The 26,723-nt window shown below is 43.0% G+C and overlaps 1 protein-coding gene across 15 annotated transcripts in view; it reads left to right on the forward strand.

The window, feature by feature from the left end:
• Cit (citron rho-interacting serine/threonine kinase) overlaps window positions 1-26,723 on the forward strand; it is a 160,855-nt gene that overhangs the window by 84,841 nt on the left and 49,291 nt on the right. For 11 of the 15 annotated variants that reach the window (XM_048785710.1, XM_048785709.1, XM_048785711.1 and 8 more), the window contains 10 exons: window positions 4,264-4,515; window positions 4,708-4,758; window positions 5,374-5,427; window positions 7,382-7,522; window positions 9,320-9,445; window positions 12,799-12,894; window positions 17,843-17,959; window positions 19,076-19,185; window positions 20,180-20,354; window positions 23,960-24,157. In XM_048785710.1, the coding sequence (XP_048641667.1) occupies window positions 4,264-4,515; window positions 4,708-4,758; window positions 5,374-5,427; window positions 7,382-7,522; window positions 9,320-9,445; window positions 12,799-12,894; window positions 17,843-17,959; window positions 19,076-19,185; window positions 20,180-20,354; window positions 23,960-24,157 (1,320 nt within the window). The remainder of the gene's footprint in view (window positions 1-4,263; window positions 4,516-4,707; window positions 4,759-5,373; window positions 5,428-7,381; window positions 7,523-9,319; window positions 9,446-12,798; window positions 12,895-17,842; window positions 17,960-19,075; window positions 19,186-20,179; window positions 20,355-23,959; window positions 24,158-26,723) is intronic. The other 4 variants (XM_048785717.1, XM_048785718.1, XM_048785719.1 and 1 more) reach the window with 1 other exon arrangement.

Consider the following 26,723-nt stretch of genomic DNA (forward strand, 5'->3'; position numbering starts at 1 on the left):
TATATAAATCATACTGTGCTTGTTGTGCAACTCTTTTTGAAGTCTCATCCCATAATGTCTACTCTTTTTAAAAAGTTGTTGGTTCAGAGCAAAGTTAGGCAAACTTCAGCCTCTGATAAATCTGACTCACCATTTTTTTCCTATGGCTCATAAGCCAAGAATGGTTTTTTATGTTTTTAGATTGTTGGGAAAAAAATCAAAAGAAAAATAATAATAATTTGTGACATGTGGAAATTTCATGATATCCAAATTTCTGTGTCCATAAGTACGGTTTTCCTGGAGCGCAGCCATGCTCATTCATTAACCTGTCTGTCACTGCTATGGTTCACTCTGTGGAGGCAGAGGTGAAACGTCACAGAGATTGTTTGGTCTTCGGAGCTGAAACTGCTCACTCTGTGACTTTTTGTAGAGAAAATTTGCTAACCATTGCTTTAGATGTTTCCAAAAATGTTAAATATTTTTATAGCCTTCCAGACCCACATTGAGAGGAGCCAGGATAATTCATAGTTTTACTTATGCAAAAAAATATCCTAGAAGAAAACTTTGAGCCATTCAGGCCAAGTCAGGATGAACATAACCATATCCGAAAGCAGAAAACCGTCCCCTGTGTGTTCAGAAAAGGGAACCGATGTCTTTAAAAAGCCCACTCTCCCTCTCTCTTTATATTTTTCCTCCTTTCTAAAAGGGTTTTCTTTCTAGATGGCTCATTTTTTATATTGCCTCATTGTTTCCTTTTTAGCATGGATTTTTCTGTCTTTTGAAGAAACTGTAAATAGAAACTTTAATGAATAGATGGCAATGAGTAATTGGAGAGCTGAATTATCAGCTGCCAGGCAACTCTCATTCACTTCAGAAAACCTAATGGGAACACTGATGGAAATGAGCATTTTCATCTCGGGGTAGCACAGACTTGGCCATCTGGGTGGTATGAACCCGAGAAGCTCCTGCAAAGGACTTGATCCATTTAAAGAAAAGAGTGCTTTGGGGGGGGGGGCGCCCTGTTGTCATACTATGTTTGTCCCCTTGATATTTTAAGTGATAGATTAATATCCCCCTGCTTGATAAAATTGTTATAAATAAATGTGCATAGGAAACTGCAAGCGGATCACCAGGCTCCTCTGAACAATACTAGCCTTAGAGATGTTGAAGGGAACACACACACTCTGAGAACTCTGCTTTGACAGGTGACTCATGCCCCTTTTATCAATGTAGTTTTTCATCCTAAAAGTTTCAGGAGGTAGGATTCTTGTTCTCTCACTAGTTCAATGTGTTTGGAAATTTTACTTTTTGGAGACGTCCTGGGGAAATGAAAGCTGTGTTTGGCCACCAGAGGGAGCAGCTGGGGTCCATAAATTCCATAGAAACAGAATTATCAGGACATTTTGAAAAGGTTTATGCTGGTCATTGAGTTCAAAGAAATGTCTTTTATGATTCATATCACAGTTGGCATACATGTGGAGTTTTAGATTTAATGACTGCTAAAAGTTCCATTTGGGGGAAGAAATCTTCTTGGTTTCAGATTGTATTTCTCACTGAAAGGAGGATACACTGAAATAACTTGTGATATGTTTTGTGAGAGCAGGATATTTGCAAACCAGGAAAAAGCTTTTAATGCTTACAGCAAACTTCCAGTATTTGTCTTTCAGCATATTGATTCCTCCCAGATTTGGGATTAATTCCCTGTTCTTCCTTTAAAAAGCTAATTTTCTGTACAACGGTTTAGTTTTTAAAAAATATATATTCCTTCTACCTACCTAGCTACCCCTTATAGAGTATTTGGATTCGATTTTAAATGAAAACACCTTAAGGTCACTTGGGATAGTTTGATTCAGGCACTGTTATAGCAACTGCTGATTCCTCCTCACCCATCCCCTCCTCAGGAAAGGAAATAGAGGTGTGGTTACCCCAAAGCCTTTTGTTTTTGGGGGGTATCTGGATGAATAGGACCATGCCTGCTCCTTCCTTCCCCCAGACTCTGAAGCTCCATTCAGAAGAGTTGCTTTAGATGGGCCATCATAGTTGTCCCTGGTTCCTCCTCTGACCTGCCCAGCTCTTGCCCACAGATGTCCCGTACTCAGAGTTGACAGCTGTCACCCAGCAACCCTGGGAACAGACCGATCATCTCTCAGCTTTCTCCCCAAATAGGGATTTGGTTAGCTGTTGGATTTATAGGATTTCCTTGAAGTCTCCAGCCTAATAACAGAAGATCAGCAAATGTGTTAGGTTCCTTTTGCTGCCTGTAACAGGTCAGGTGATCCAAGAGCTCCGATAGACGACAAGGATATTGCCTTCTTTCCCCTGGGTGCTGACAGCTCAGGAAGGAGAGATGACGGGGGGCCCAGTGGGACAGACGTTCTATCCTTGCTCCTGACAAAACACAAAAATTACGTTCCGTCAGCGCTCACATAAATTCAAGACCAAAAAGAGAGCTTGAGGACAATAGATGCCTGAGACTCCTCAGCCCTTTACTGCCCTCATAGTTGGGGTTTATGTGTGGGCAGGACTGGTTTTCCCATTAGGCACAGCAGGCTCAGGGACAAGGGGCCACTATACTTTTAGGGTCATGTAAAATACTTATTTTTTAAATCCTTCCAAAAGAATTGAACTTTTATATCAAATACATAGATAATATTGACATTCTTATATTTAAATAAATGCAGTTATAAAACATTTATGCATATGTGTGTATATACGTGTGTGCATTTATATATACATGTAATTTTTTTTTTTTCTTTTGATTGGGGGAAGAAGCCAGGGCAGGCCTAGTGTCAAAAGTCACGAAAGTCACTGTCATATGTGGCCCTGGCAGAGGAGGGTCCAGAAACCCCAAGCAAAACACATACACCATTTCACTTGTGTTGTGAATTCTGATGGGTTTTGATGATCGTATGCAGGCTATGAAGCATCATTACTCAGTGTGCCCCACCCAGGGTCCACGTGCCCAGCATCCTAAACTGTACTTGAGTGACAGTGTATTTTGGGTGGGAGAGAGTGAAGTGAGACCCACACCCTTCCTTGGGCTCACATTTTCCTTTCCTCTCTACCTTTGGAGTGGGAGAGCTGCTTACATGGAAACCACCGCTCTTTGTAAAAACATCACCTCCCCTTCATGCATATCAAGAGATCACCTGTTATGGTGGGACAAAAAGTGTTCTAATATCCTGTTATTAAAAAAGCATAAATGGCAAACTTATTGGCTTAAAAAAAAAAATCCCTTACCAGTTATTTCCTGGGAGAAGAGGTCTTGGAGGCGTTGCTGTGTTTTATGAACATCGAAGACAGTCTTTTGTTTAATCCCTTGTACCTTTCATATTATACCTCCTCCCCACCCTAGTCACCTTGGATTTGATTAGTGCTTATTCAGATATAATCCTTATACTTAGCCTTGACTTTGCTAATGAAGAATATCTTTCTTTATACTTGATCCAGAATTTTTCAAAACCATTGCCCATTTCATCTGGTAAATCCCATCATGGGAAAAAAAAAATCTCCGTTCAAATGTTGTGTTTTGATTTTAGCAATTCATTTTTGAAAAGGTCAGGGCTGTTTGGATCACTTGAAAAATTTTTGCTCTGGGGAACGAGATAATTCTTTCCTGAGACTTTTTCCTCACGAGTTATTTTGTCCAGAGCCAGTGTTTTGTGATTCTTCCAGATTTCAGGGTGACTTGCTTTGCAGGAGCAATGTTAAGCTCATCCTTCAATTTTGGGGCCAGAAAAATTAATGGTGAGAAACTGACAATGATGAGTTTCACCTTCTCAGATGCTTTCCACTGAGACTTCCAATTACCCTCTGGTGCCGTCTGAAAGGTTAATTTTAAAACTAGTACCATGTCTAATTGTGTTAGGAGCACATGACTTCTAAAGGACAAATCTATAGGAATGATTACCCTTGGAGGAGAACTACACGTAAGCAGTTTATCTTCGTCTAAAGGACAGCCCTCTACACGCTCCTGAGTTCTGCCTTAAGGTGCAGCTCATAATGTGTGGTGTCATTTGCTCAGAGGATCCTATTTTCGGCGTGTGAGATCCATGATACACAGGAAGGCAGTGTAGAGATCTAATCTGCTCCCTCCTCTTCCTGGTGCTCCTCCCCTTTGCCCACTCTGTCTCTTGCTGGGTCTGTCTGTCCACTCACCTCTCTTTGTTTGTGGGTCGGTCCTCTGTCCTTCTCTGTCAACGTGCCTCTCCCTCCATGGTCGGTAGCCTGTCTTTTCCTCCCGGAGTTCCAGAGTTCACCTTTGTTGCATTGCCTGCTCTTTAGGAGTACCAGGCTCAAGTGGAAGAAATGAGGCTGATGATGAATCAGTTGGAAGAGGATCTTGTCTCAGCAAGAAGACGAAGCGATCTGTACGAATCTGAGCTGAGAGAGTCTCGGCTTGCCGCCGAAGAGTTCAAGCGGAAAGCGACAGAATGTCAGCATAAACTGATGAAGGTAGTCAGCCATCCCCCAGGAGGATGCTCTTTGGGCACAGTCATGGATGATCTTAGCAAGACACAAGGGAGCACTAGCTTAGTGAGTATAGGTTTGAGAAATAATGGGATGTTTTTGGAAAACTCCTGATCTTTTTCTTACAGGAGATAACATTATTATTGTTTATTATTATTATTTTGGTCTCAGAGACCAAGAAAGTAAAATTGGTGCTGTTGTCTATAAGACTTTTAGGTTGTTAAGATTTCCCAGTGTGTTTTACCTTTGTAATTACAGGCTAAGGATCAAGGGAAGCCTGAAGCAGGAGAATATTCCAAACTTGAGAAGGTATATTTTCTGTGATTGGCTTTGCTCTGTGGGGTAGATTTTTAAATATTGCTGTCAGTATTGAGTCATCGATTAAGAATACTTTCTCAAAGACTCGAGAAATTTCTTCTACATTTATTTTACTTTATTTTCTTTAATTTTTTGGTGCCAGGGATGCAACCCCAAGTCGAACACATGCTCAACCCCTGAGCTGTGCTCCCAGCCCCTCCAGGTTTTCTCGATGGTCTGCCTCGGGTGACCATGTTGAGCTTTAGCTCTGGTTCTCAGAAGGATAAAGGACACTTCATTTTTTGTCAATCTTCCTCACAGTAACACATAAACGCAGACACTTAATAAAACATGAATGAGAGTTCCCATTGCGTGGGAGCACTCTGCGACTTCTAGTCTTTTGGCTACATACGTGTTATTTGTCCTAGAGGAAAAGTCCTCATGGAAGTTTGCACCCGACATCCACAGACTTCTCTGATAGGCCACCGCTCCTCCTCACCTTGAGCAGGTCTTGGAAGACAAACCCCCAAGACCCCCCTGAAAACCTCCAGGGACTGGAACTGCACTAAATGCGGATGTTAATGCTGATTTACCTTTTTTCCTTATTTCCTGGGATTTCAATTATAGATCAATGCCGAGCAGCAGCTCAAAATCCGGGAGCTCCAAGAAAAGCTGGAAAAGGTAAGCCCGGGGTGATTTCTCAGGAACTTCCCCCCATTTCCGTAGACTTTTCTTTGCCTTGTCCCAGAGCACTGAAGATGAAAGAAATAGAATTAGTCACTCAGAGCCGAGGAAAATGAAGGGGGAGGGAGCTATTACCTGAAAATATCAGAGTTCTGAATATACTTTTTCCTTTTGAGACGTGTCAGCAGTGTTTATTTTTAAAAACCAAGCTGTGTGAGACTCTCAAGTAAAAGTTCTAATTATACTACAACAGCACCCGGGAGGCGGCTTCTCGCGCCTCAGGGGGCCAGGCTCCCGGTTTGCACATTTGTGGGAGAAGCCTGGGCCGTTCTATCAGAAGCATGACTGCCCGGAGGATGGTTGGGGGATCCCTGGAGTCATCCCCTGGTTGGTGATGGTGGGGGGTAGTGTTTGTAGATAGTGTCCTGCAAAATCTTTGTTAATCCCCTGCTTCTATTTTTATTTAATAATTTTTATTGACTTATTATTACCTTAGCTTTATGAAGATATAACTTGATAAATAAAAATTGCCTCTGTTTATAATGTATACCATGGTGCTCCGATTTGTTCCCTCAGTTGTGAAGTAAGGTAATTAACACACCTGTCACTTCATATATTTATTTATTTGTTTGTGGTGAGAACTTTTCAGTTTTCAAGCCTTGCCTTTGTCCAATCACTAGATGCTTAACTCAAGGGCTGGAATGAATTTGGTTCTGGGACATGCCTCTCCTGTCAGAGTGTTTGTGTAGGTGTTGGCTGGCTTGGTTTAATAGAGCCAATATTTATTTATTTATTATTATTGTGATTAAAAATATTCCACATAACATTAAATAACCATTTCTCAGTGTACGGTCTAGTAAAGTTAAGTACATTCAATGTGGTTGGGCGATATCTCTGGAAATTTTTCATCTTCTTATATCAAAACTCTATACTCGCCAGACACCAATTCCCCTTTTCATTTAACTTAAAATTAAACTCAAAAGTAAAATTTAAAAAGTGAATTTTCTGCCATATTTCAAGTGCTCAGTGACCACATGGGGCTAGAGGCTCCCTTACGGGACAGTGCGTGTCTCGGAGTTGGCGTTTTCTTGCAGTTTCTCCTTTTTTTTTTTTTAATTTTTTTTTTAGTTGTAGTTGGTACAATATCTTTATTTATTTATTTATTTTTATGTGATGCTGAGGATCGAACCCAGTACCTTACACATGCAAGGCAAGTGCTCTACCACTGAGCTACAGTCCCAGCCCCACTACTTTTTAAAATTTTGATTTAAAGCAAAATACGTGTGAAGTTGTTAGTCCCATGAATTTGGGTCTTTCCTTTCCTATGGTGCTATAAGACCACTAGTGTATTTATGGCCAAAATAAAAATTAGTAAATACAGAATAAACTTTAAGAGGTTTAGTTTTTTTCCCTGTAAATCTGGATTTTGTGAATTATCATTAATACTATGCCTAACCTTTGAAAGGGACTTATTTAAAGAAAAATATTTAAATTATAGCTTTTATCTTGTTTTCTTCTTGTAAGAGTAGTGCAAATTCCCCATAGGAAAATTAGCAAACGAGATAATTAAAATAAGAAGGAAATTAATGATCAGAGGTAAATACTTTAATTGCTAGGTAGGTCAATCCATCTAGACCTTTTTGTTTGCATTCACGACATTACATTGAATTAAAGATGCAAATGATTATCAGGTACACCATTATTTTATGTACTACAAGAAAGAAAAATGCATCAATCTTCATTGTAGGATGCATTCCAAATTCAGGGATGTTAAAAATAAAGTAGCACCTTAGCATAGATGGAATACAGAATAGAAAGAACGCTTTTACTGTTTTGGGAGATGGAGAGAGTGTACTCTCAGTGTTCCCTGAAAGTACCACTTAGGGCATGTCACCATCTTTTTCACTGAGTGGATTTGGATTTCTGTGCCCTGCACCTTCTTTCCTCACAGGCGGTAAAAGCCAGCACAGAGGCCACCGAGCTGCTGCAGAACATCCGCCAGGCCAAGGAGCGAGCCGAGAGGGAGCTGGAGAAGCTGCAGAACCGAGAAGACTCTTCTGAAGGCATAAGAAAGAAGCTGGTGGAAGCCGAGGTGAGCAGGGGCCTCCAGCCCGCGGTGGACTGCCCCCAGGCGCCCGCACGACCGGCCTCAGCTGTGCCCAGGGAAAGAAGCTGCAGAGCGTCACTTGCTTATGTTTGACCAAACTGCTTCCCTTCTGAAGATCCCTTTGAAACTTGACAGGCCCGGAAAGCTTCTCCCCAAGAGGAAAGAGATCTGTCTCCACAGCTCCAAAGTGAAAGATGCCTCCACAAGAGCTTTCCTGTCTGCCCGCTTCCCTCTGAGCTCCTGGCCAATCTGGGAGCATTCATAGTGTGTCAGCCCCCTGTCTGGCCACCTCGGAGTTTTCCTTCCCCTTCCTGTTTGCCCTGCCGTCTTCTCGACAGTGTTAATAACATATTGATCTTCCCCTGGTCCCCGCGTGCGGACGACTCTCAGATCCACATTTTGGGGCCTCTTCTCTCCCTCGAATTCTTTGTTGTTGTTGTTGTTGTTGTTGTTGTTTTGAAATCATTTATATAATCACACAGAAAATACGGGAGTGCCTTTTCACTGTCAAAACTTAAAACTGCACAGATAAGTGTAGGGTAAAAAGTGACACTTCTTTGCTGGTCTCTGCCTCCCCAGCCCTTGGTGATTGTCCCGCAGAATGCATGTGCTGTAGTTGTTTCTCTCTCCTGCTGGGTCTTTGCATTTCCCGTCACAGTCTGGGTGGAAATCTGCTGGTATGTGGCTCTTTGTGGCTCTTTCCTGGCTCTATTTCCCGTTGCTCCCTTGAAATCCTAGCTGGATGTCTGAACAGTGCCTTAAATTTAGAATGAACTCTTTCCCCACAAGCTGGTTCCCCTTTTTAGTTTTCTCTTGCCAGTCAGGGCCACCATCGTTCTTCTGGTCACACTAGGCTTGAAACCTTAGTGTCCTCTCTGAGTCCTTGGGCCCTGCCATTCAATGAGTCACTCAGTCCCATAAGAGATGCTCCCTCCCTCCCCTTCACCCCCTCTTGCCGTTCCTGTTGCCATCTGGTCCGAACCCTTTTCCTTTTAGCTAACTAATGGAGTGATTTCTTGATCTTTTTCTTCCACCTCACTTGCACAGATTCATGGCCCCTGGGGACCCCTGCCCCACCCCAACTATTTCAGGGGTCCCATGTATCCTAGGTGCACCCCTGAGCCTAGTACAGGAAGCTCTTCACATTTAACCCACAAATGCTATCCTTTCACCTTCTCAGCTGCTTGGTCCCCTGTCTATCCTGTGCTGTAGCCAGTCTGGCTTTCCTTGGGGCCTAAGTTGGCTCTCACCTCCATGTTTCTGGTAGCAGGCCTTCTTTGTGTGCAACGCCATCCGCCTTCCTGTCCCCCACCCCCATCCACTCCAAACCTCCCCACACCGTCCCTCCTCACGGCCTGCACTTGTATCACTCTGCTGTTAAAAGTCCCCCTTCCTGCTTGTCCCCCCCACCACAGTGCTTGTCCCTGTGTGCTTTGTGGGTCTTCCCCCTCTCAGCCTGTGTGGTGTGACTTGTGTACGCCTTCTCTCTTTCCAAGGGCAGGGATTGCTCTTCTTCCTCTCGTATTTCCCGTGAGGTCTAGTGTGGTACTTTGCAGATAGTAGGTGCTTGGTAAATATTTGAATGAATGAATGCACTCTTGTAATCTACACAGCTGAGCACCTGAATCATAGAGTCTTATTTTCCTCGCTGTTGCTTCAGGTGCCTGAGACTTTTCTTCCTGATTCGAGTGTATGCTTCTTGAGGGCTCTTTCCCATGGTGCAGGTGATATACCCGTAGCGGTTGCTCCATTAAAACTCTCTGATTGATTCATGATCTACAGGAACGCCGCCATTCTCTGGAGAACAAGGTAAAGAGACTAGAGACCATGGAGCGTAGAGAAAACAGACTGAAGGATGACATCCAGACAAAATCCCAACAGATCCAGCAGATGGCTGATAAAATTCTGGTGAGCAGGAATGAAAGTTGGAAAGTTCAAAGATAACAGGTCAGAGGTTGCAAAGGGAAGGGGGTAAGGAGGAGAATTAAATGCTATCACACGGGAGGTTTCACCAACTTGGTGAATTAAGAGAGGTGGTTTCAGTGTGTACCACATCCCAGAACAGTATGAATGACCTAATATCGGACGTTTCGGCACTGGTAATAGATCCGTCAGTACTATTTTTTGCTCTGTTTGCTACTGCCTGGCATTTTTTATTTTAGTCGAACATGCATCTATTATTTTTGATATATTTTTATAGGAGCATTTACATCCTTCTATTAGCAGAGCTTTGTATGGCCATTAATTTTGCATTGCCAGTTTAAAAAGCTGTTGGGGTTTTAGACCTTTAAGGCTGAAACCTGTGTTCTTGCTTTGAGAGAAGAAATTAGTCATACAGAATTATTTTTCTCAGAGTAGTATTTGTCATAGATCCATGTTCACCCACTCACTTTTTCTGCTACAGTTGGTTATTATTATTATTTTTTTCAATTTCCTTAGATATGGCAGGTCTTTTTTAAGGTTTCTTATCCTGATTCTGTCTCACGCTCTGATGGCCAAATTAACCTCATGGAGGAAGGCCCAGGTGGCTCAAGGTGCAGTTACATTGAAGTTTTGTCCCTGCCAGGGAAGAAGGCAGGCCCTCGAAGGGCTCTCTCCTTGGATCTCAGTCCCCAAACCAGAAATTTGATATCACGTTTGAAAGACTCAGTGGTGACCAGGGATCCCTTCATAACTCCCTCCTGTCCTACCCCTTGGCAAGGCTCCAAAGTAATTGGGCGGTTCCTCTCCACGAAAGGTGAGGTGGAGGGCAGGCCAAGTCATCTCTCTCTCTTCGCATCACCTCTGGGAAATGAGGCACCAGCAACTATACAAACTAAAGAATGGCCAACTTATAGGCTCATACAGTACTTAACATCAAACCCCAACACCCTGACACTTGACACTGTTTCTCGTTTGTGTATACCAGTGAATATATGGATGTTCTTGAACAAACAGGTAAAAGAGGGGTTGGTTGAGTTGTTTTCCCTTGACACCCAGTCTTCATGTGTGTGTGTATATATATATACACACATACTATATATTTATATGTCTGCACACAAAGACGAATGTGACTGTTAGTCTACCCTTTCTGTCCTCTTGTTCCATCATCTAAGTTTCTCTTGGCTATCGTCAAGTATGTGAAATTTTATCGTGAATGAGATTAGATTCCACCACCAGTATCTCTTGTTTGGTACAAAGTGGTTAACTCTCTTGTGGTTACAAAATGTTTCTCTGTTTAATGGTGATGTGTTCATTCATTCATTCAACAAATATTTAATGAGCTTCTACTATGTGTCAGGCACTGTTCCAGGAGCTGGAAATATAGCAGTGAACAACAACAGTCTTTGTATAACGTGACTAAAGGGTCGATCCAAACATATAGAAAAAGATCCGTTTGAAAAATGACAACAACAACAAAAAATGCCAAACCACCAAACAGCCAGATTTTTGATTTCTGTTTCTCCAAAGGTTTTTTGGTAATTAAAATGTAACAGTATAGAGTCCTGCACTCCTGGATTATGTGTTATAAACTCCTATTCATATGTAGACCAGAAATTTGGTCATAAAGTCGTCAGTCTCAGTATCTGATTTTGGACCTATTTTTAGATTCTGATTTCCTTTTCTGTGCCATGTTATGAAGACTGAAATAAGGAAAGATGCTTATCAAGTGATTTCTAACTGAAAGGAAAAACAAGTGGATTTCTTTGTCCGAATGTATCTTGCCACCTGCCCAAGTACCTTTGTGGTTGTGACTTCATTTAACAGAAGGTGCCTTTTGCTCAAGAACCCTGTGCTGAGGCTGCAGAGTATCTAGGACATGGGCAAAGAGTGGTCCTTAATACTGTTACGTAATGGTGATGCTTGGAAACAGACTCCAAAATGTCATTTTGCTTTAAAATATTTGCTATTCTGATAAGAACTTTCAAAACAGATAATTGGGACTCTTATTACAGCAAAGTCTTTTGCTTTAATCAGAGAAGTCATTGCAGGCAATACTTTAGCGAGTACACATAAAGCCCTTAACAATGTTTTTATTAATTAGAATCCTGTTTACGTTCAACTTTACAAGATCACATCTGTTATATTGCAGTAGATTTTGTGCACCTGGTCTTAAGATTGAGCATTTCAATGGCCCCCAAACAAAGCCCATGCTTGCAGATTTTAAAATTTCAAAAGCTTAATCACTAACATTTTATGTGCATGTGAATCGCAAAGTACTTTTTTCCTCCCATTTTATGGACATATCCTGTATAATTTCCTCATTCTTCAGAATTCCCATAATTGCTTCCACTTCAAAGAAAAATTTCATAATAGTGCGAAGAGATGAAAACTTGGAGTAATGACTTTTGATATCAGTAATTAACTAATGGGTCCAGATTCATAAGAATTAACTTAGATGCAGCTCTCTGTGCATTTAGAGAATGGTTCAATGAATTGAATACTACCTTTAAAAGATCAGTTTATAATACATTGGCAAATGAGTTGCTATAATTTTCAAATGAATTACAATTTTATTTAAAAGCAGAAAGCTTAACAATAAAAGGACTCGGCAAACCTCAAATTTAAGTTATTTATATTACTCCATATTCTCTTCCCATCTTTAATACGAATGCATGTATTTTTTGTCATTATTACCAGTGTGTTTTGTGTTTGTCTTTGTTCCCATGAGCATTGTTTCGTGTCTACGTTATGTCACATACACATCTCCTGATCTTCACATTCTCCACATAGCAGCTGGCTAAAGTAATCATTCAGATCTCAAAGTGTTTGAATTGTAACACTAGTTTTCCTTTTTAGCTAGGGTTCTTGAGCAATAATTTTGTTAATGAACGAAACACAAAATGTTGTTGATCACATAATAAATCAAAATTACTTTTCTCATTTAAGGCTGCCATGAGAGTGAAAATGGCCTGAGGCTCAAGACGGTGATCAAGGGCTCTGTGCTGACCAAACTTCCAAGTGTTGCCTTGTAATCCTCATTTCTCCGTGCAAAGTTGAACAGCTGCCTTTGTGTGACCTGTCGTGCTGACATATTTCTGATCCCAGGCCTCACAGCCTCACAGCTGTGTATACATATGTGGTGCGAATACTTGGACTTGGAAAACCAGGGCCAAGGCACTGTGGTGGTTTCCTTCCTGAGAGCCTTAGGCTAGTAATGGAGAAGCAGCTACCTGTTACCTGTGGCACCTGTGCTAAAGTCTTGTTTCCTCTGGGTGTCTAAGGTACATTGGCTGTGTCCTTCCTTTGGCACACCTGACCATCTCTTCTTTCGTGTCCAGGAGCTGGAGGAGAAACACCGGGAGGCCCAGGTCTCAGCCCAGCACCTAGAAGTACACCTGAAGCAGAAAGAACAGCACTACGAGGAAAAAATTAAAGTAAAGATACTTTCTGGTCTTCTCTGGCCTTCCTTCTATAGGACCATATGGCTTTCTTCTCTTCCCGGGTACTTAGGGCCACTTCTTGATAAACCAAAGGACTATTTGGGGTAAATGCTATACTCACTCCATGATGGGAAGTTTGGGGTCTGAAGTTCAAAAAAAATTTTTTGGCCATTATATATTTCAATTCCATTAAAAACATTTTTTAAAGACTGCTACCACTCAGTTTATGATAATTTAGATTTTTTTTTTTTTTTTTTTGGTACCAGGGATTGAACTCAGAGGCACTCCACCACTGAGCCATAACCCCAACCCTTTTTATATTTCATTTAGAGACAGGGTCTCACTGACTTGCTTAGAGCCTTACTTTTGCTGATGCTGGCTTTGAACTTGTGATCCTCCTGCCTCAGCCACCCGATTATAGGCGTGCACCACCGGGCCTTGCTAGTTTATGATAATTTAGATTTAGCCATGCATGCACCACATTCCTTACTTTTAATTTTCTTCCTGCATCTCAAACCTCAGCTTCTTTCTCTTCTGTTTAAAGTATATCCTTGAGAACTTGCTTTAGTACAGAACTGCTGGTGACAAGCTGTCTTCTGTGTTTGTCTGAACATGTGCTTATTTTTCATCCTTATTCTAAAGAGGTTTTGATGGGATCAAAGTGTACATTGGCTGTTGTCTTCTTGTAACAAACACTCTTGTAAAACACATTCCATTAACTTGGGCTCTTAATATTGTCATTATGAAGTCATCTGTCAATCTACATTGTTCTCTTTGAAAGTAATCTATTGTTTTTCTTTAAAATTTCGCTGCATTTTTAATTCTGAAGTTTTAGTGTGAGGTGTCTAGATGTGGATTTCTTTTGATTTGTCCTGCTTGAGATTTACTGGAGTATTGAATAGGTTAATGTCTTTTTTGATCAATTCCAAGAACTTGATGGTTATTATCTCTTCTGTCTTTCCTTTTGGGAATTTGATTAGGTGTGTGTTATATCACCTCAAATCTGTCCTTTCTCTTATTTTCCATTTGTTTGTCTCTTTGTGCTACATTTGGGTAAGTTCTTCTGACTTGTTTTCCAGTTTACTAATTCTTTCTTAGCAGTGTCTAATCTGTTACTGAGGTTTTTTTTTTTTTCAGTTTTCGGTGGACACACCATCTTTATTTTATTTTTATGTGGTGCTGAGGATAGAACCCAGTGCCCCACACATGCCAGGCGAGCGCGTTACCACTTGAGCCACATCCCCAGCCCTGTTACTGAGTTTTTAATTTTAGTAATAGTTTTTTGTTTTGTTTCACTTTGGTACTGGGATTTGAATCCACGAGCACTTTATCACAGAGTACACCCTAGCCGTTTTTATTTTTATTGTGAGACAGGGTCTCTCTAAATTACCCAGGCTGGTCTCAAACTTGTGATCCTCCTTTCTCAGCCTCCTGAGTCACTGGGATTACAGGCATGTGCTATCATGTCCAGATAGTACATTTTTAGAATTTCTGTTTGGTTCATTCCCAAGTTTGCTAGATTGTTTAAAACAATACTTTTAAATTCCATGTTTTCATTTTCAAGTCGTTTATTTTTTAAAGTCTTTTATTTCTTGATATGCATGAAGTGTCGTTGTTTGATGATCTGTACTTCAAAGGTCTGCTTTTACTCTGCTGTTTTCATCCCTGCCCTTCCCTTACAGTGCCTGTTTCCTTGTGTGCCTGGTATGCTGTTCATTTTCCTTGGAAAATTATTAGTGGGAATTTGTTAAGGTTTGGATGAAAATGTGCACCCACCATAAGGGGTAACTCTTGGCTTTTGATTTCTGTCTCTTCTTGATGTTTGAGGCTGTCAGAACTGAAGCTCAAGTTCATTTGGTTGAGCAAATGCCTCAGGTTAAAAACAGCTTTATATCTTTCTTACCTCTCCCAGTTTCTGTTTTCCTTTAGATTTTTTTTTTTTTGTCTATGACATCTTGATTCTCTTGCCAGCTTATAGATACTTCTGGGAAAACATTTCTGTATTTTATCTATAATTCTAGATCATGTTCTGGAGGAGGGCTGGCCCCGTTCGTTTGGCCCACTGTATTTTCAGAAACATGTCAGCCTATCAGTTGCATTTTAAAATCACAGCGGGTTTCCATTACAGTTTTCCCCAGGCCTTTAATCCACTGTCGGGTTCTTGAGACTCAGATGTTGGTCCTTATATCTCAGCATTATCTCTTCCCCTTCCCAGTCCGGATGTTGAAGGAGACTGTTAACTTTTATGACAGTCTTGTCATGGACTTCCAGAGTTGGTATCCTCCGTTGAGTGGCCCTTTCTTGGGGATGAGACTAACATGTACGTGCTCACACAGCGTTGCCACCAGCACCACCTGGGCGTCTTTCTTCTTTTACTCCTGACTTGACTTCAGTTATTTTTTATTAAAAGAAGTGTAGGAGTTAGGCTTGATGGTTGAGTCAGGGGGATCACAAGTTCAAAGTTAGCCTGGGCAACTTAACAAGATGCTGTCTCAAAATAAAAAATAAAAAGGGTTGGGAGTGTAGCTCAATGGCAGAGCATTTACCTACCAGACCTGAGCCCTGGATTCAATCCTCAGCACTGCAGAAAGAAGAAAACAACAACAAACAAACAAATAAAAAATGTGTATATATGTCCATGTATTTGTATATATATATGCATATACATGTATATGTATGAAATAACCCAGAAGTGACCTCAAAGTGTTCTCGCCAGGCACAGTGGCGCACGCCTCTAAACCCAGCGGCTCAGGGGCAGCTCAGGAGGCTGAGGCAGGAGGATCACAAGTTCAAAGCCAGCCTTAGCAAAAGCAAGGGTGCTAAGCAACTCAGTGAGACCCTGTCTCTAAGGAAAATACAAAAAAAAAAAAAAAAGGGCTGGGGATGTGGCTCCGTGGTGGAGTGCCCCTGAGTTTAATCCCCAGTACCAAAAAAAAAGAAGAAGTTTTCTCCTGTGAACTGCCCTACTTTAATGAATTTTAAATTTTATATGCTATTCCTTTTAGTTTGGAACTCTTACTGGCTTCCAGGCTTTTATCTTTGTAATAAACTAGTTTTCAGAAAATAATGAGACTGTATACAGTAGTCCAAGGCACCTTAGTATGATGACCATGACCCTTTGTAAAGCCCTTTCTGTGATTTGAGTGATTAAACTGTCATTCCTGCCAAAAGCCATGCTTGTCTTGGGTTGATTTAGGTGTCTTCACTGGTCCCTCATTTCAAACAAAGTCCTTGCCCATCTCCCAAACCACTACATCTTCTTGTTTGTCCTTCTGCCAGTTGAGTCCTGTTAAGGTGAGAGATGCTTCCCATTCACAACAGAGGCTTGTCTCTTTGGTCCACAAGACCTCTCATTGGTATCCATCACTTAGAACAGATTTTTTTCCTGCACATGTCTTTCGTTGCCTTAGCTCCTGATGAAAAAGGAGCTTATTATATGATCTCTGCTACCTTCTAGAGAGAAAGAGCTTTGTTTTATAGATCCCAGGGAGTGTTAAGGGAAGATCTGTTTTCTTCCGTGTGCCCTACTGGAATCTGTTCAAAACCATTCCTTTTTAACCTTTTCTGCTTTTTGTGCCTTGTTCTAGCTTATGTAAGGCCATTTTAGTAATAATTATGATCATACCCTAGATTCTGCCCTGCTCTGGCTCATAATTTTAGCATCACCCTCAGACGTCCAAGAGAGTTGGCAGCCTATCATCCTATTGAGCTGCGTCCCTCCTCCCATGACCCTGCTCTCCACCTTTTGCTCCTCTCCACCAACTCCTATTCTATTTATTATTATTTTTTTCATCTATCAGTTTTGGTTTAAAGCCCTCTTTGAAATCTGTTCTTTCCTTTATCATGTGGACCCCTTCCCTGTGGACTGGCTGTTTTTAGGGACGATGTCCCCATGAGCTATGCAGGCCCCTTCACAATAGACATTGTGGGAAAGGCACATTTCAATCCCGTCCGTGACCCCAATTCTTTCAGCTTTATTCCCAGTATCCTGTTGTCCTTCTTGATGCAGTTGGTGCCATTTGCGGAAGCAGAATGGATCCTCTGTGATGAGAGACATAGAGTCGTGGTCAAAGGCTTGGGCAATTTATAAGGTCTTCTTTCTTCCTTTCTTTTTCACTTATTGTTTTGGCAACTGGCAGGGCTGGGTGTGCCCTGCAGAACATTAGGTCAAGCTGGTGCTTGGTGACAGACACCATCACTGTTATTTTTTTCCTCCTGGGAATAGTAGGTGCTTACAGTGGTGTTCTTGGTTCAGAGAATACATGGTTTCTCTTCCCCTGGGAAAAGTTTCTGTTCCCAATAACTTCTTCCCCTCTAGCTGGATCAGAAGAAGAATGGAGGAAAGTGGCATTTCCCCCGCATTCTTTTATGTTGTCTTTCCCACCCATTGCCTGTCCACCTGCCTCATGGGTGGGCAACATCCTCTTGTCCCCGGCCTTTTCTGAATATCAGCCTTGGTCAGACTTCCTGTTCCTCCACACACATCCCAGGAGAACCCAGAATTCATTCTGTACAATTAGGAACAAGCAATGTTTTGAAAGCTACTGGTGCATTGGCTGAGAAAAAGTCGTAATATTTGAAAGTCATAGGAACTTTATTTTCTAGATCACTGGAGAGATCTTTTCCTCCCGCTCATTCTGGAGTCTGCCTCATTCTGGATGTACTGCTCTGATCTGTTTGGCTGCTGACTTTCACATAAGTTCCTAGTTCAAATCTGTCTGTGACTTGCCATTCGATGTTGGTCCTTGAGTTCCTAATCTCATCCTGTTTGACAGACAGACCCCTCCTGATTTTGGCCTTCTCTTAGCTCTAGAGTTTGGAGGCCCTTGCTTCTCTGAGCTTCCCCCTCCCCTCCTCCTTTTTTCTCAAGTGCCCCTGTTTGGGCTCCCTCAGCTCTCCGCTTGGCTACCTGTGATGTTGGCGTCTTCTCTCGTTTCTGTAGGTGTTGGACAATCAGATAAAGAAAGACTTGGCAGATAAGGAGAGCCTGGAGAACCTGATGCAGAGACACGAGGAGGAGGCCCACGAGAAGGGCAAGATTCTCAGCGAGCAGAAGGCGGTAGGTAGAAGGGCTCAACGAGCCCATTTTTTTCAAGGAGGGTTTTTAAAACCTGCCAAGAGTCACTCATTTGAGGTGACTCCATTTCATCTGGTGACTTATCCCTGTGCAGTCCTGTAGGTAATAGGAAGCTACCTTTGAAACTGCTTCCTGTCCTGAAGGCAACAGAGCTGTGGCTCCAGGTGGCCGTGCTTGCTCTTCTTTAAAACCCATGCTCATCTGTACCCACTAGGATGTGGTCCCTCAGAATGCCCCTGACAAGATGGTCCTTGTTCTCCTGCATCTCTCTCCTTGCTAATCCTCATAGTCCGTTGTTTCAGAAACTCAAAGCTCATAGGATTCACCTGTGATGCTTGTTGATACTGTATTCATATTACCTCAGACTCTGTTGAAACTCTCCACATTAGACCCTCTAAGTGTGTGTGTGTGTGTGTGTGTGTGTGTGTGTGTGCGTGTGTGTGTGGCTGGGGGTCCTGAGAAGATATAACTTTAACCAGTGCCCATCCTACCCCACCCTGGTTCTTATGATTCAATAAGTTGTGGAAACTCTGAAGTAGAAAAATATGGTGCTCTAGGGCTGGGGCTATAGCTCAAAATGGCAGAGCATTTACCTAGCATGTGTGAGGCACTGGATTAGATCCTTAGCACCACATAAAAATAAATAAAATAAAGGCATGCTGTTCGTCTGCAACTACAAAAAAGATTTTTAAAAAATATATTTTAAAAAAAGAAAAATCTATGATGCTCTAAATATGAACTTGTGGGTTGAGGTTAGAGGCCCTGCAGGCCCAGCTCACATATGGATGACAACTGGGATGTAAAGAGGTCTGCTTCTTACAGGAACCGGGTGCCAGGTTCCTGAGCAGGTCCTTCTGTGTGCTTTTAATGCCAGCCACTTAGCTAGTGTTGAGATGTTTAATTTTGGTTGGAAAAACAACTGAGTGCCATCTGTTTGGTGACATCTGTGATCTTTAGGGTACAGACTAGTTGGTGCACTTGTTACCTGTGGCCAAACTGCTGGCATTTCAGAGAGACTTTACCCTGGCTCACCTGGCCCATGTGAATCCCATTCTGGTGTAACTCTGAGTGTGAGGGTCAGAGGTCCTTGTGTTTCAGATGATCAACGCTATGGATTCCAAGATCAGATCCCTGGAACAGAGGATTGTGGAACTGTCTGAAGCCAATAAACTGGCAGCAAACAGCAGTCTCTTCACCCAAAGGAACATGTAAGTGTTCAGGTTCTAACTGTGTACGTTTTTATGTTTTGGTCTTCTCCTCTGGCACATAAACTCTGTTTTCCTTCTCTCTGATGGAGCTGGAGCAGAGTTAATTACTTCTGTACTTTGGCCTAGCCTGCCTACGCTTGTATAATTTTGTCCTCTTTAGTGGTCTCACTTCACCATGGCCTTTCTTTTGAGTTGGGTTTTCTTAAATGCCTCAAATTACCACCTCAAATTAGAGTGTTTTGCTTTAATAAGACTGTTTATCATTTGCTTTTGGAAAGGTGCTGTCCTCCTTTCCCAGTCTTGCCTCTTGCAATGAGAGGTGATCTCGTGTGTACCCTGTCAGGCATCAGGCATCATTTTGCTGTGGTTAGGCTGCACCCCAGGGCAGGAGGGCTGGGGTTCAGTAGGGACTGTCTTCAGGAGCACTTGGATCATAATCTCTCTACCCAGAGAATTACAGTCTCTATGATTTTTCCTCCCCACAGATTCCCATTTTAATCTTAAGCAGTTTGGTGGGCTGGATTTGGTCTTTGAGTCACTAAGGTTTGTGATGTTTGCAAGCAGTTTGGCGGAGAGGAGGAAAGATAGCATTATTTCTTCGCATTCCAGTTTCTTTCCCAGAGCCTGTGTTAATGAGCTACTGGGGGCACTCCTATGCTCTGAGGAGGCCCCTTTCTGCTCTCCTGTAGCAGCTCTCAAAGAAAAAACTCAAAAGGCCTGCCCTGTGAATGAACTGTTAGCATATTTTGCATCTGTCTTGACCACCCCTAACCCCATAGGTGAGGGACTCTGGCAGTGGTGACTAAATGGTTTTTAGGATCCCCAGGCCTGGCTCATGCCTATGAGGCCAGATCAGGAGGGAGATAACTTCAGAACCATTACAGTCTGCTTAATGAGGACTCCCGTCTCACTCTGTTTCTGTCTGTCCTGAGGAGACGTGTTCACCTCTGATGTGGCTGTGATTTTGTTTGGATCCTCCCATCACCCCTACCAGGAAGGCCCAGGAAGAGATGATTTCAGAACTCAGGCAGCAGAAGTTTTACCTGGAGACGCAGGCTGGGAAATTGGAGGCCCAGAACCGAAAGCTGGAAGAACAGCTGGAGAAAATCAGCCACCAAGATCACAGTGACAAGAGTCGGCTGCTGGAGCTGGAGACCAGGCTGAGGGAGGTGAGAGTGAGGGGTGGTCTCCCGAGCTTTTAGGAGGGGGTGGGGGACTTAGGCTCCAAACCAGCCTGCTTCCAAGCATCAGCCAGTACATACACAGGAGGCATTGTGTATGGTGACCAGGAACAGAGTGGACCCCATGGATTTGGCTTAGAATTCACCTCTTAGTGGCTTAGACTTCCTATTAGTTTTGTGATCTCTTTTGTAGTTTTGCAAGCTACTCAATCTCTGTGCGTTAGTTTCCTCACCTGTAAAATGTCATTGTATCTCCTCCCTGGCTCACATGGGGATTATGTAAATTGGTGCATCTGTCAAATGGGAGTGGAGTGATTCCTCCTTCAGCAGGAGGAATGAGGGCCTCACTGGGTCGTCCACGCATGCTGCGTGGCAGTGCTGAGTGTGTAGATTAATAGACACAGCCAAACTGAGCTGGCTTCATGGAAGTAGTTCTCTTCAGAGATACACAGAAGCTTGGAAGAGAAACCAGGTTTTTGAGAGGAAAGTAGTGCAACTTTGATTGTAGCTGTGTTGAAGCCATAAAGTCACATTGTGCATTCACTGTGTATTTATTAAATTCCTGCTGTGTGCCAGTGATTAGCATAGGGATACGGTGTGTTCCTGATCTTGGGGGCTTTCAGCCGGGTGGCCAGGATTAGCTGGACCTACAGAAGCAGGACTGGAGGTACAGAGAGCAGTTGTTGGAAGTAGGATGAGGGCTGGGAGTGAAGGCCAGTCTAGGGCACAGTAGGTGCTCAGATATTTGTGTTGGAGTTCTTCAGAAAGCTGATGCTCTTCCTTAAGGAAAAGACTATTAAGCAGACAGGTCTGAGGACTAGACCTTGAGGAATACTAGTGTTGTGGTGTGTCTTAATTTGTACTTGAGTATTAAAATCAAGCCTCTTCTCCAAAGGACAGGAAAAAAAAAAGTATAATCTCATGTTTGTCAGCAGTGCAGACCCTCCATTAGAATCATCTGGAGCATGGTAAAGTGTAGCATCCTTTATGTCATCTTTAGCTTTTGAAAATGAAATTGGAAAGGAGTACAGGAATTTGCATTTTTAACAAGCACCTGGGTGATTCATATGCTCCCTGGAGTTGGAGAGCTCTTGTTCTGGGATGTCCAAAGCCTTTCGTGATCTTGTTACATTTGCTGGCAGAGTCAGCCTCAGGTGTGGGTGTAAATAACCCAGGCAGAGTTCTTCAGCCTGGGAGCTGGGACTGGCTGTCTCTTCCCTTCCCTTTCCACATACACACGTGTATCTTACCAAGCCTGTCCTGCGGCTGTAGCACAGCTGGACAGTTAAAATGACCCCAGGGAAGCTTGCTGCTTTTCTTCTTTTAAAATTAGTATAATTAGTAGCCCTGGGATGATAGAAGAAACTTAAAAATGTTTCATGAGAGGCTCAGGCTCTGTATTCTCCCTGGGTGTTTTAGAGTTAGCTTTAAATAGAACAAGGCCAGTCCATCTCCTCCTGGCAACACGCTGCTGTTGAGACCGAGGGCAAAGGCCCTAGCCTCAACCCGAAGGCACTGGACTCGCTCTTCCTACCTCTCGTGGTTTTGCTGAGGGGCATCAGGGATGTTCAGGCTAACTGTTAGAGTCCCAGTGCCCTGATGCTGGCATTCTAATAGACATACACAGTCTTTGCTAGCATGGGCTTGAGCCAGAGTTCCTGAGTTGGAATGCTACCCCTGCCATCTTTAGCTATGTGACATTTGCCCAGTGGTCTGATGTCTCACCACCAAGTGCGCTTATCTGTAAGTGTAGGTGATAGCATACCTCCCTTGTTGGGTGTTATGAGGTGCGGTGAGTTTACACAGCGCCCAGCACGTCGTAGGCACCATTTGCTGCCACCACAGCGTCGTAGTTGCCATCATTACTAGAGAGGCTGTAGAGCACGATTCTCCCACTGGTTTGCTATGAAGCCCCAGATCTGGATCTCCAGCGAGGTCTTTCTCATGAGTTTCTGACCCGTTGTCTCCCAGGGAACTCAGGTTCAACACCTTAGCATGGACTTTGGTACCTTTCTCCTCTCAACTGGCTATTCCCTGCTCCTCCCCTCTGACCTCACTCTCCCTAACTCCCCTCTGTCCTTTGTTCACTGCCCCAGCTTAAGTTGACTGCCAGATCCTGTTGGTCAAGGTTTTTATAAGTCCTCCTTCTCTTTGTGCCTGTGGCCTTTAGACTTGGATGCCACCTTTGCTAGGGAGGCTTCTCAGCAGGAAGGCTCCTCTGGACCCTACAGCCTGATGTGCTGAGGTCACCACCTGGGTTTCTCTTGGCGGTCTCCTTAGACCGTGAGCCCCTGAAGGCAGAGGGCATCTCTCATTTGCTTGGCCTTGGTCCCTAGAACGACCTTGCCTGTGTCTGTTAGGTCAACAGAAGTGTCGTGGTCTCGTTCACCTCTGTATGTTCGAGTGTCTTGCTTCCCCTATCTGCAATTTTCCATCCCTCTTATCTGCTTGTTTGACTCTTGTAAATTCAGATTCAGAGTTTGCCCCCCCCCCCATATGTTCCCTCCAAGTCCCCACACGTCCTGATTGTTGCAGTGACCACAATATGTGGGAGTAGATGGTTTTTAATTTCTCATCAACTTGAAGGCAGAGACCGTCTTTCATCTCCATATTCCTTTTAACACAGAAATTGCTGAATACATTTCAGCAATTGAATGGATGAACTGTTGAGTAGGGAGGTGGATGGTCAGGCAGATGGAGAGAAGAAAGGTTACCTCAAAGTGAGGAAAGAACGCGGAGCACCTAATGAGAACGAGTCAGAGCATGAACAGTTGAAATAAGTACAATTCACTTGCTGTTCCATTTACATTATAATTGTAAAGTCTTTCCTGTTACTAATATGAGACTATTTGTATTTCTTTAAGTGTTTCTAGTAAAAATAATTGTCGTGTGGCTGGGGCTAGGGCTCAGCAGTGGAGCATTTGCCTAGCACATGTGAGGCACTGGGTTTGATTCTCAGCACCGCATATAAATAAACAAATAAAATAAAAAAGTCTATCAATAACTAAAAAAAAAAGAATAATTGTAATTTTCATTTGATATTCTTCTCATTTTCCCAGGCCTTTGAGTATTTGTAGGTAGCGGATGATTAGTATATATAGTCTTGGTATCCTCAGGGCCTTGGTTCCAGGATCCCTCAGAGATACCAAAATCTGCAGCTGCTCAGTGTCTTATAAAATGGAGAAGTGTTTGTATAGAATCTACATGCATCCTCTTATATACTTTAACTCGTCCCTAGATTACTTAGAAATACCGAATACAATGCAAATGCTCTGTGCATAGCTGCTAGACTGTATTATTTAGGGAATAATGATAAGTCTGTGCATGTTGAGTAAATATGCAATTTATTTTTCTCCAAATATTTTCAATCCATGGTTGGTTGAACTCGGGCAGAAGCTAGGGATCTGGAGGGCCAGCTGTGCATCCTAGGCGTGTGCTCTCAGTTCTGCTGATTTCTGAAACACCTGGAAGTCAGGCCCATTTTCTTGCATTTCCCTGCCCCTAGTGAGTCCCTGGAAGATGGTTCCAAGAGCAGGTTTAAGCTTGTAGGTCGAGCAGCTTGAGGGTCTTCACTTTCCCTTGTCTCTCCTCAGGTCAGCCTGGAGCACGAGGAGCAGAAACTGGAGCTGAAGCGCCAGCTCACGGAGCTGCAGCTGTCCCTGCAGGAGCGCGAGTCCCAGCTGACAGCCCTGCAGGCCGCCCGGGCTGCCCTGGAGAGCCAGCTTCGGCAAGCTAAGACAGAGCTGGAGGAGACCACAGCAGAAGCGGAAGAGGAGATCCAGGCTCTCACGGTAGGTCCAGGAGGCTCAGAAGGTCTGGGCTGGGGTGAGTGTGGCACTGAGGACCTTTGCTCACTCTTAGAGACTCCAAGAGGGAACAAGCCATCCAGAGATGGTTAATGGGCAGCAAATTGGCTCAGGTAGACTTTTCCTATGTTGGAATTAGTATGTAAGCTTGACTGGTAATATCTGAGCTTTCCTTGGTACCCTGAAAAACTCCTCCTTTATTTATGTTTCTTCCATCTTTTTAAAACAATCATGTTAAAAAATTCGATTTCAGCCAGTTTGTTTACCTGGGTCTTCTACATTCATTTTTAATAGTCATTAAAATAATAATAATAATGATGACGATGATCTTCTATCTTACAGCAGTCTTGCTACCATATTTCTGGTTTTTATTTTGGTTAAACTCATTGGTGTTATCTTTATTTTAAGCTGGAGATTCTGCTTCATGTCCTTTGTATGCCTCTGGCATGAGCTGGATGGGACAGTCTTCCGAGTCAGAGGTTCTTTCTCTAAAAGGGACCTGGCTTACCTGCTCTTTCTGAGAGACTGAGTTACTCAGCTGGTTGTGTTGTCAGGAGGTAGAGCTTGGAGGGGCTTCACTGGACTTGGAACCTGGTTCTTTCTGGGAGTCTAAAAATGAGACTTTTTAGTTATTTTCCCACAGCCAAGCATTCTCACAGGGTTAACAAAGCTTGCAAGAGTCTTAAAAGTAAAATGCCAACTCATCAGCAACTTAGAGAGATACAAGTGCCAAGTTAACCAGGGCATTCTGGGTGGCCAGTCCTCCTGTTTTCTTTCTCCTTTAGGGAATTCTACTTAGAAAACCCTATTACTCTTAGAAGGCTGCTTGGTGGGCCTGGATTCCGAGCCTAGAAAGCCAAATGAGTTTTCGTGGCTAATCTCAGCCACGCACACATGGTTCTCCCAGTAACGTTCTGTACCTGCCAAGCAGATGGGTATACTCATGCCTTCTGGTCAGGGTGCCCTCTCCTGTGGGCAGGGTACAATGCAGCTGATTGGGTTTGGTGTTTCCTAAATGGGTACCTTGTTCATTCTGATTCAACTTGGATACTGGCCTTACCACCATCAGCTAATATCTCTAGTGCTTAATGATTACCTTATTTAAAAATAACGTGTGTGTGTGTGTGTGTGTGTGTGTGTATCTTTAAACCAGTTTTATTCTTAGAAGTTATCTTCTACTGTTGGGTTTGGGGATCCCAGTGTTTGAACCAAATTGGGGATGTGATCTTTGAGTGCCAGAATCCTTAGGAACTAATCAGGAACACAACGGCTTATACGATCCTGGTGGAAAATACTTGTGCAGCCTAGATTGTCCAGGACTTGTACCAACTCTGGGTATTGATTGAGACTTTAAATTCTGTCATCTGTATGAGGACGCTCATTCAGTGACACCCAATATTTAGTTTGAAAAAAAAAAAAAGTCACGAAATGCTTTGTATATTCTGCTTTGTTTTAAAATGGATCAAAAACAGTTTGGCAAGATACAAAACGGTAAAACAGGACACAAGAAGAAAGACAAGGCAAAGAGAAAATAAGTGCCTGAAAAAGCAAAGGGGGGGAGCTCAAAATGAAAGTTAAGTACAGGAGTGCAGCCAAGAAGGCCTGGCCCTTGCTGGGGTGAAGAGGCACCACAGACTGCATTTCTTAGCCGCTGGGGGAGACACCCAAATTTGAACCTCTGTTGCTTAACGCATTGTATATTGATATTTCTCCCCCTGTACAAATACCCAAGCTCTGAAAGAAAGAGAAAGAAACGTCAGCAATGTGATCCATATTTAATGAGCATTTGCTACCTGCCCAGTGCTCTCTCTCCAGCTTTTCTCTCCAGGAGATGGGCCTGTGAGTCCCCAAGTCCTTTTCCTTCAGAGCAGCTGAGGAGGACAGTTTATCTTGCTGCTCTGTTGGAATTGGGAGGGCAGGTGGTGACCATGTATCTTATCCTGTCCTTGTTTGAAAGGGGGAGGAGGATGAGGATATAAAATAGAGCATGTGTCACTGCTGTTTATCTGGGGGAAATCAGTCCTTTAAATCCTGTCTTGCTGCTGGTTGGAATGTACTGTGTCTAATGGCTGCTAGAAGCCTAGCACAGCAGTCACGACTTAATTTAGTCAGATGAGATCACTGCCTCAAAGAGTCTTCTTTAAAAAAAAGAAAAAACTCCTGAGGTCTAAAAACTAGGGCTCTATCGATAGCTCTTGCAGATGAAGGTGCTGTGGAAACTATATCTGTTTAAAGTGCCTTGCTGGTAAACCCATCCTGTGGAAATCCAAGGCTTGTATCAATATGCTTTAGTCCAGTTCTGAGGCCGTGGGCATTTCCCCTTCCTTCTTCTTGATATGGGAGTACGGGAGTATAGATATATGGGAGCACGTGGCTTGGTGCTTTTTGTTCTGAAGAGCGTATTTTCCAATAGAAGAAGAAAATGGTCATAAATGTAATACTTTCCTATTGTGGGAGGCCCACGTTCAGACTCAACACAGGCGTCCATCAAACTAAATCAGCCTGAATCTCAAGTGATCTCCCAGGAGATTTGTGAGCTTCGCAGCATGAT

This window comes from Marmota marmota, unplaced genomic scaffold (genome assembly GCF_001458135.2).
Source record: "Marmota marmota marmota unplaced genomic scaffold, marMar, whole genome shotgun sequence".
In the NCBI taxonomy this organism is placed as follows: Eukaryota; Metazoa; Chordata; class Mammalia; order Rodentia; family Sciuridae; genus Marmota; species Marmota marmota.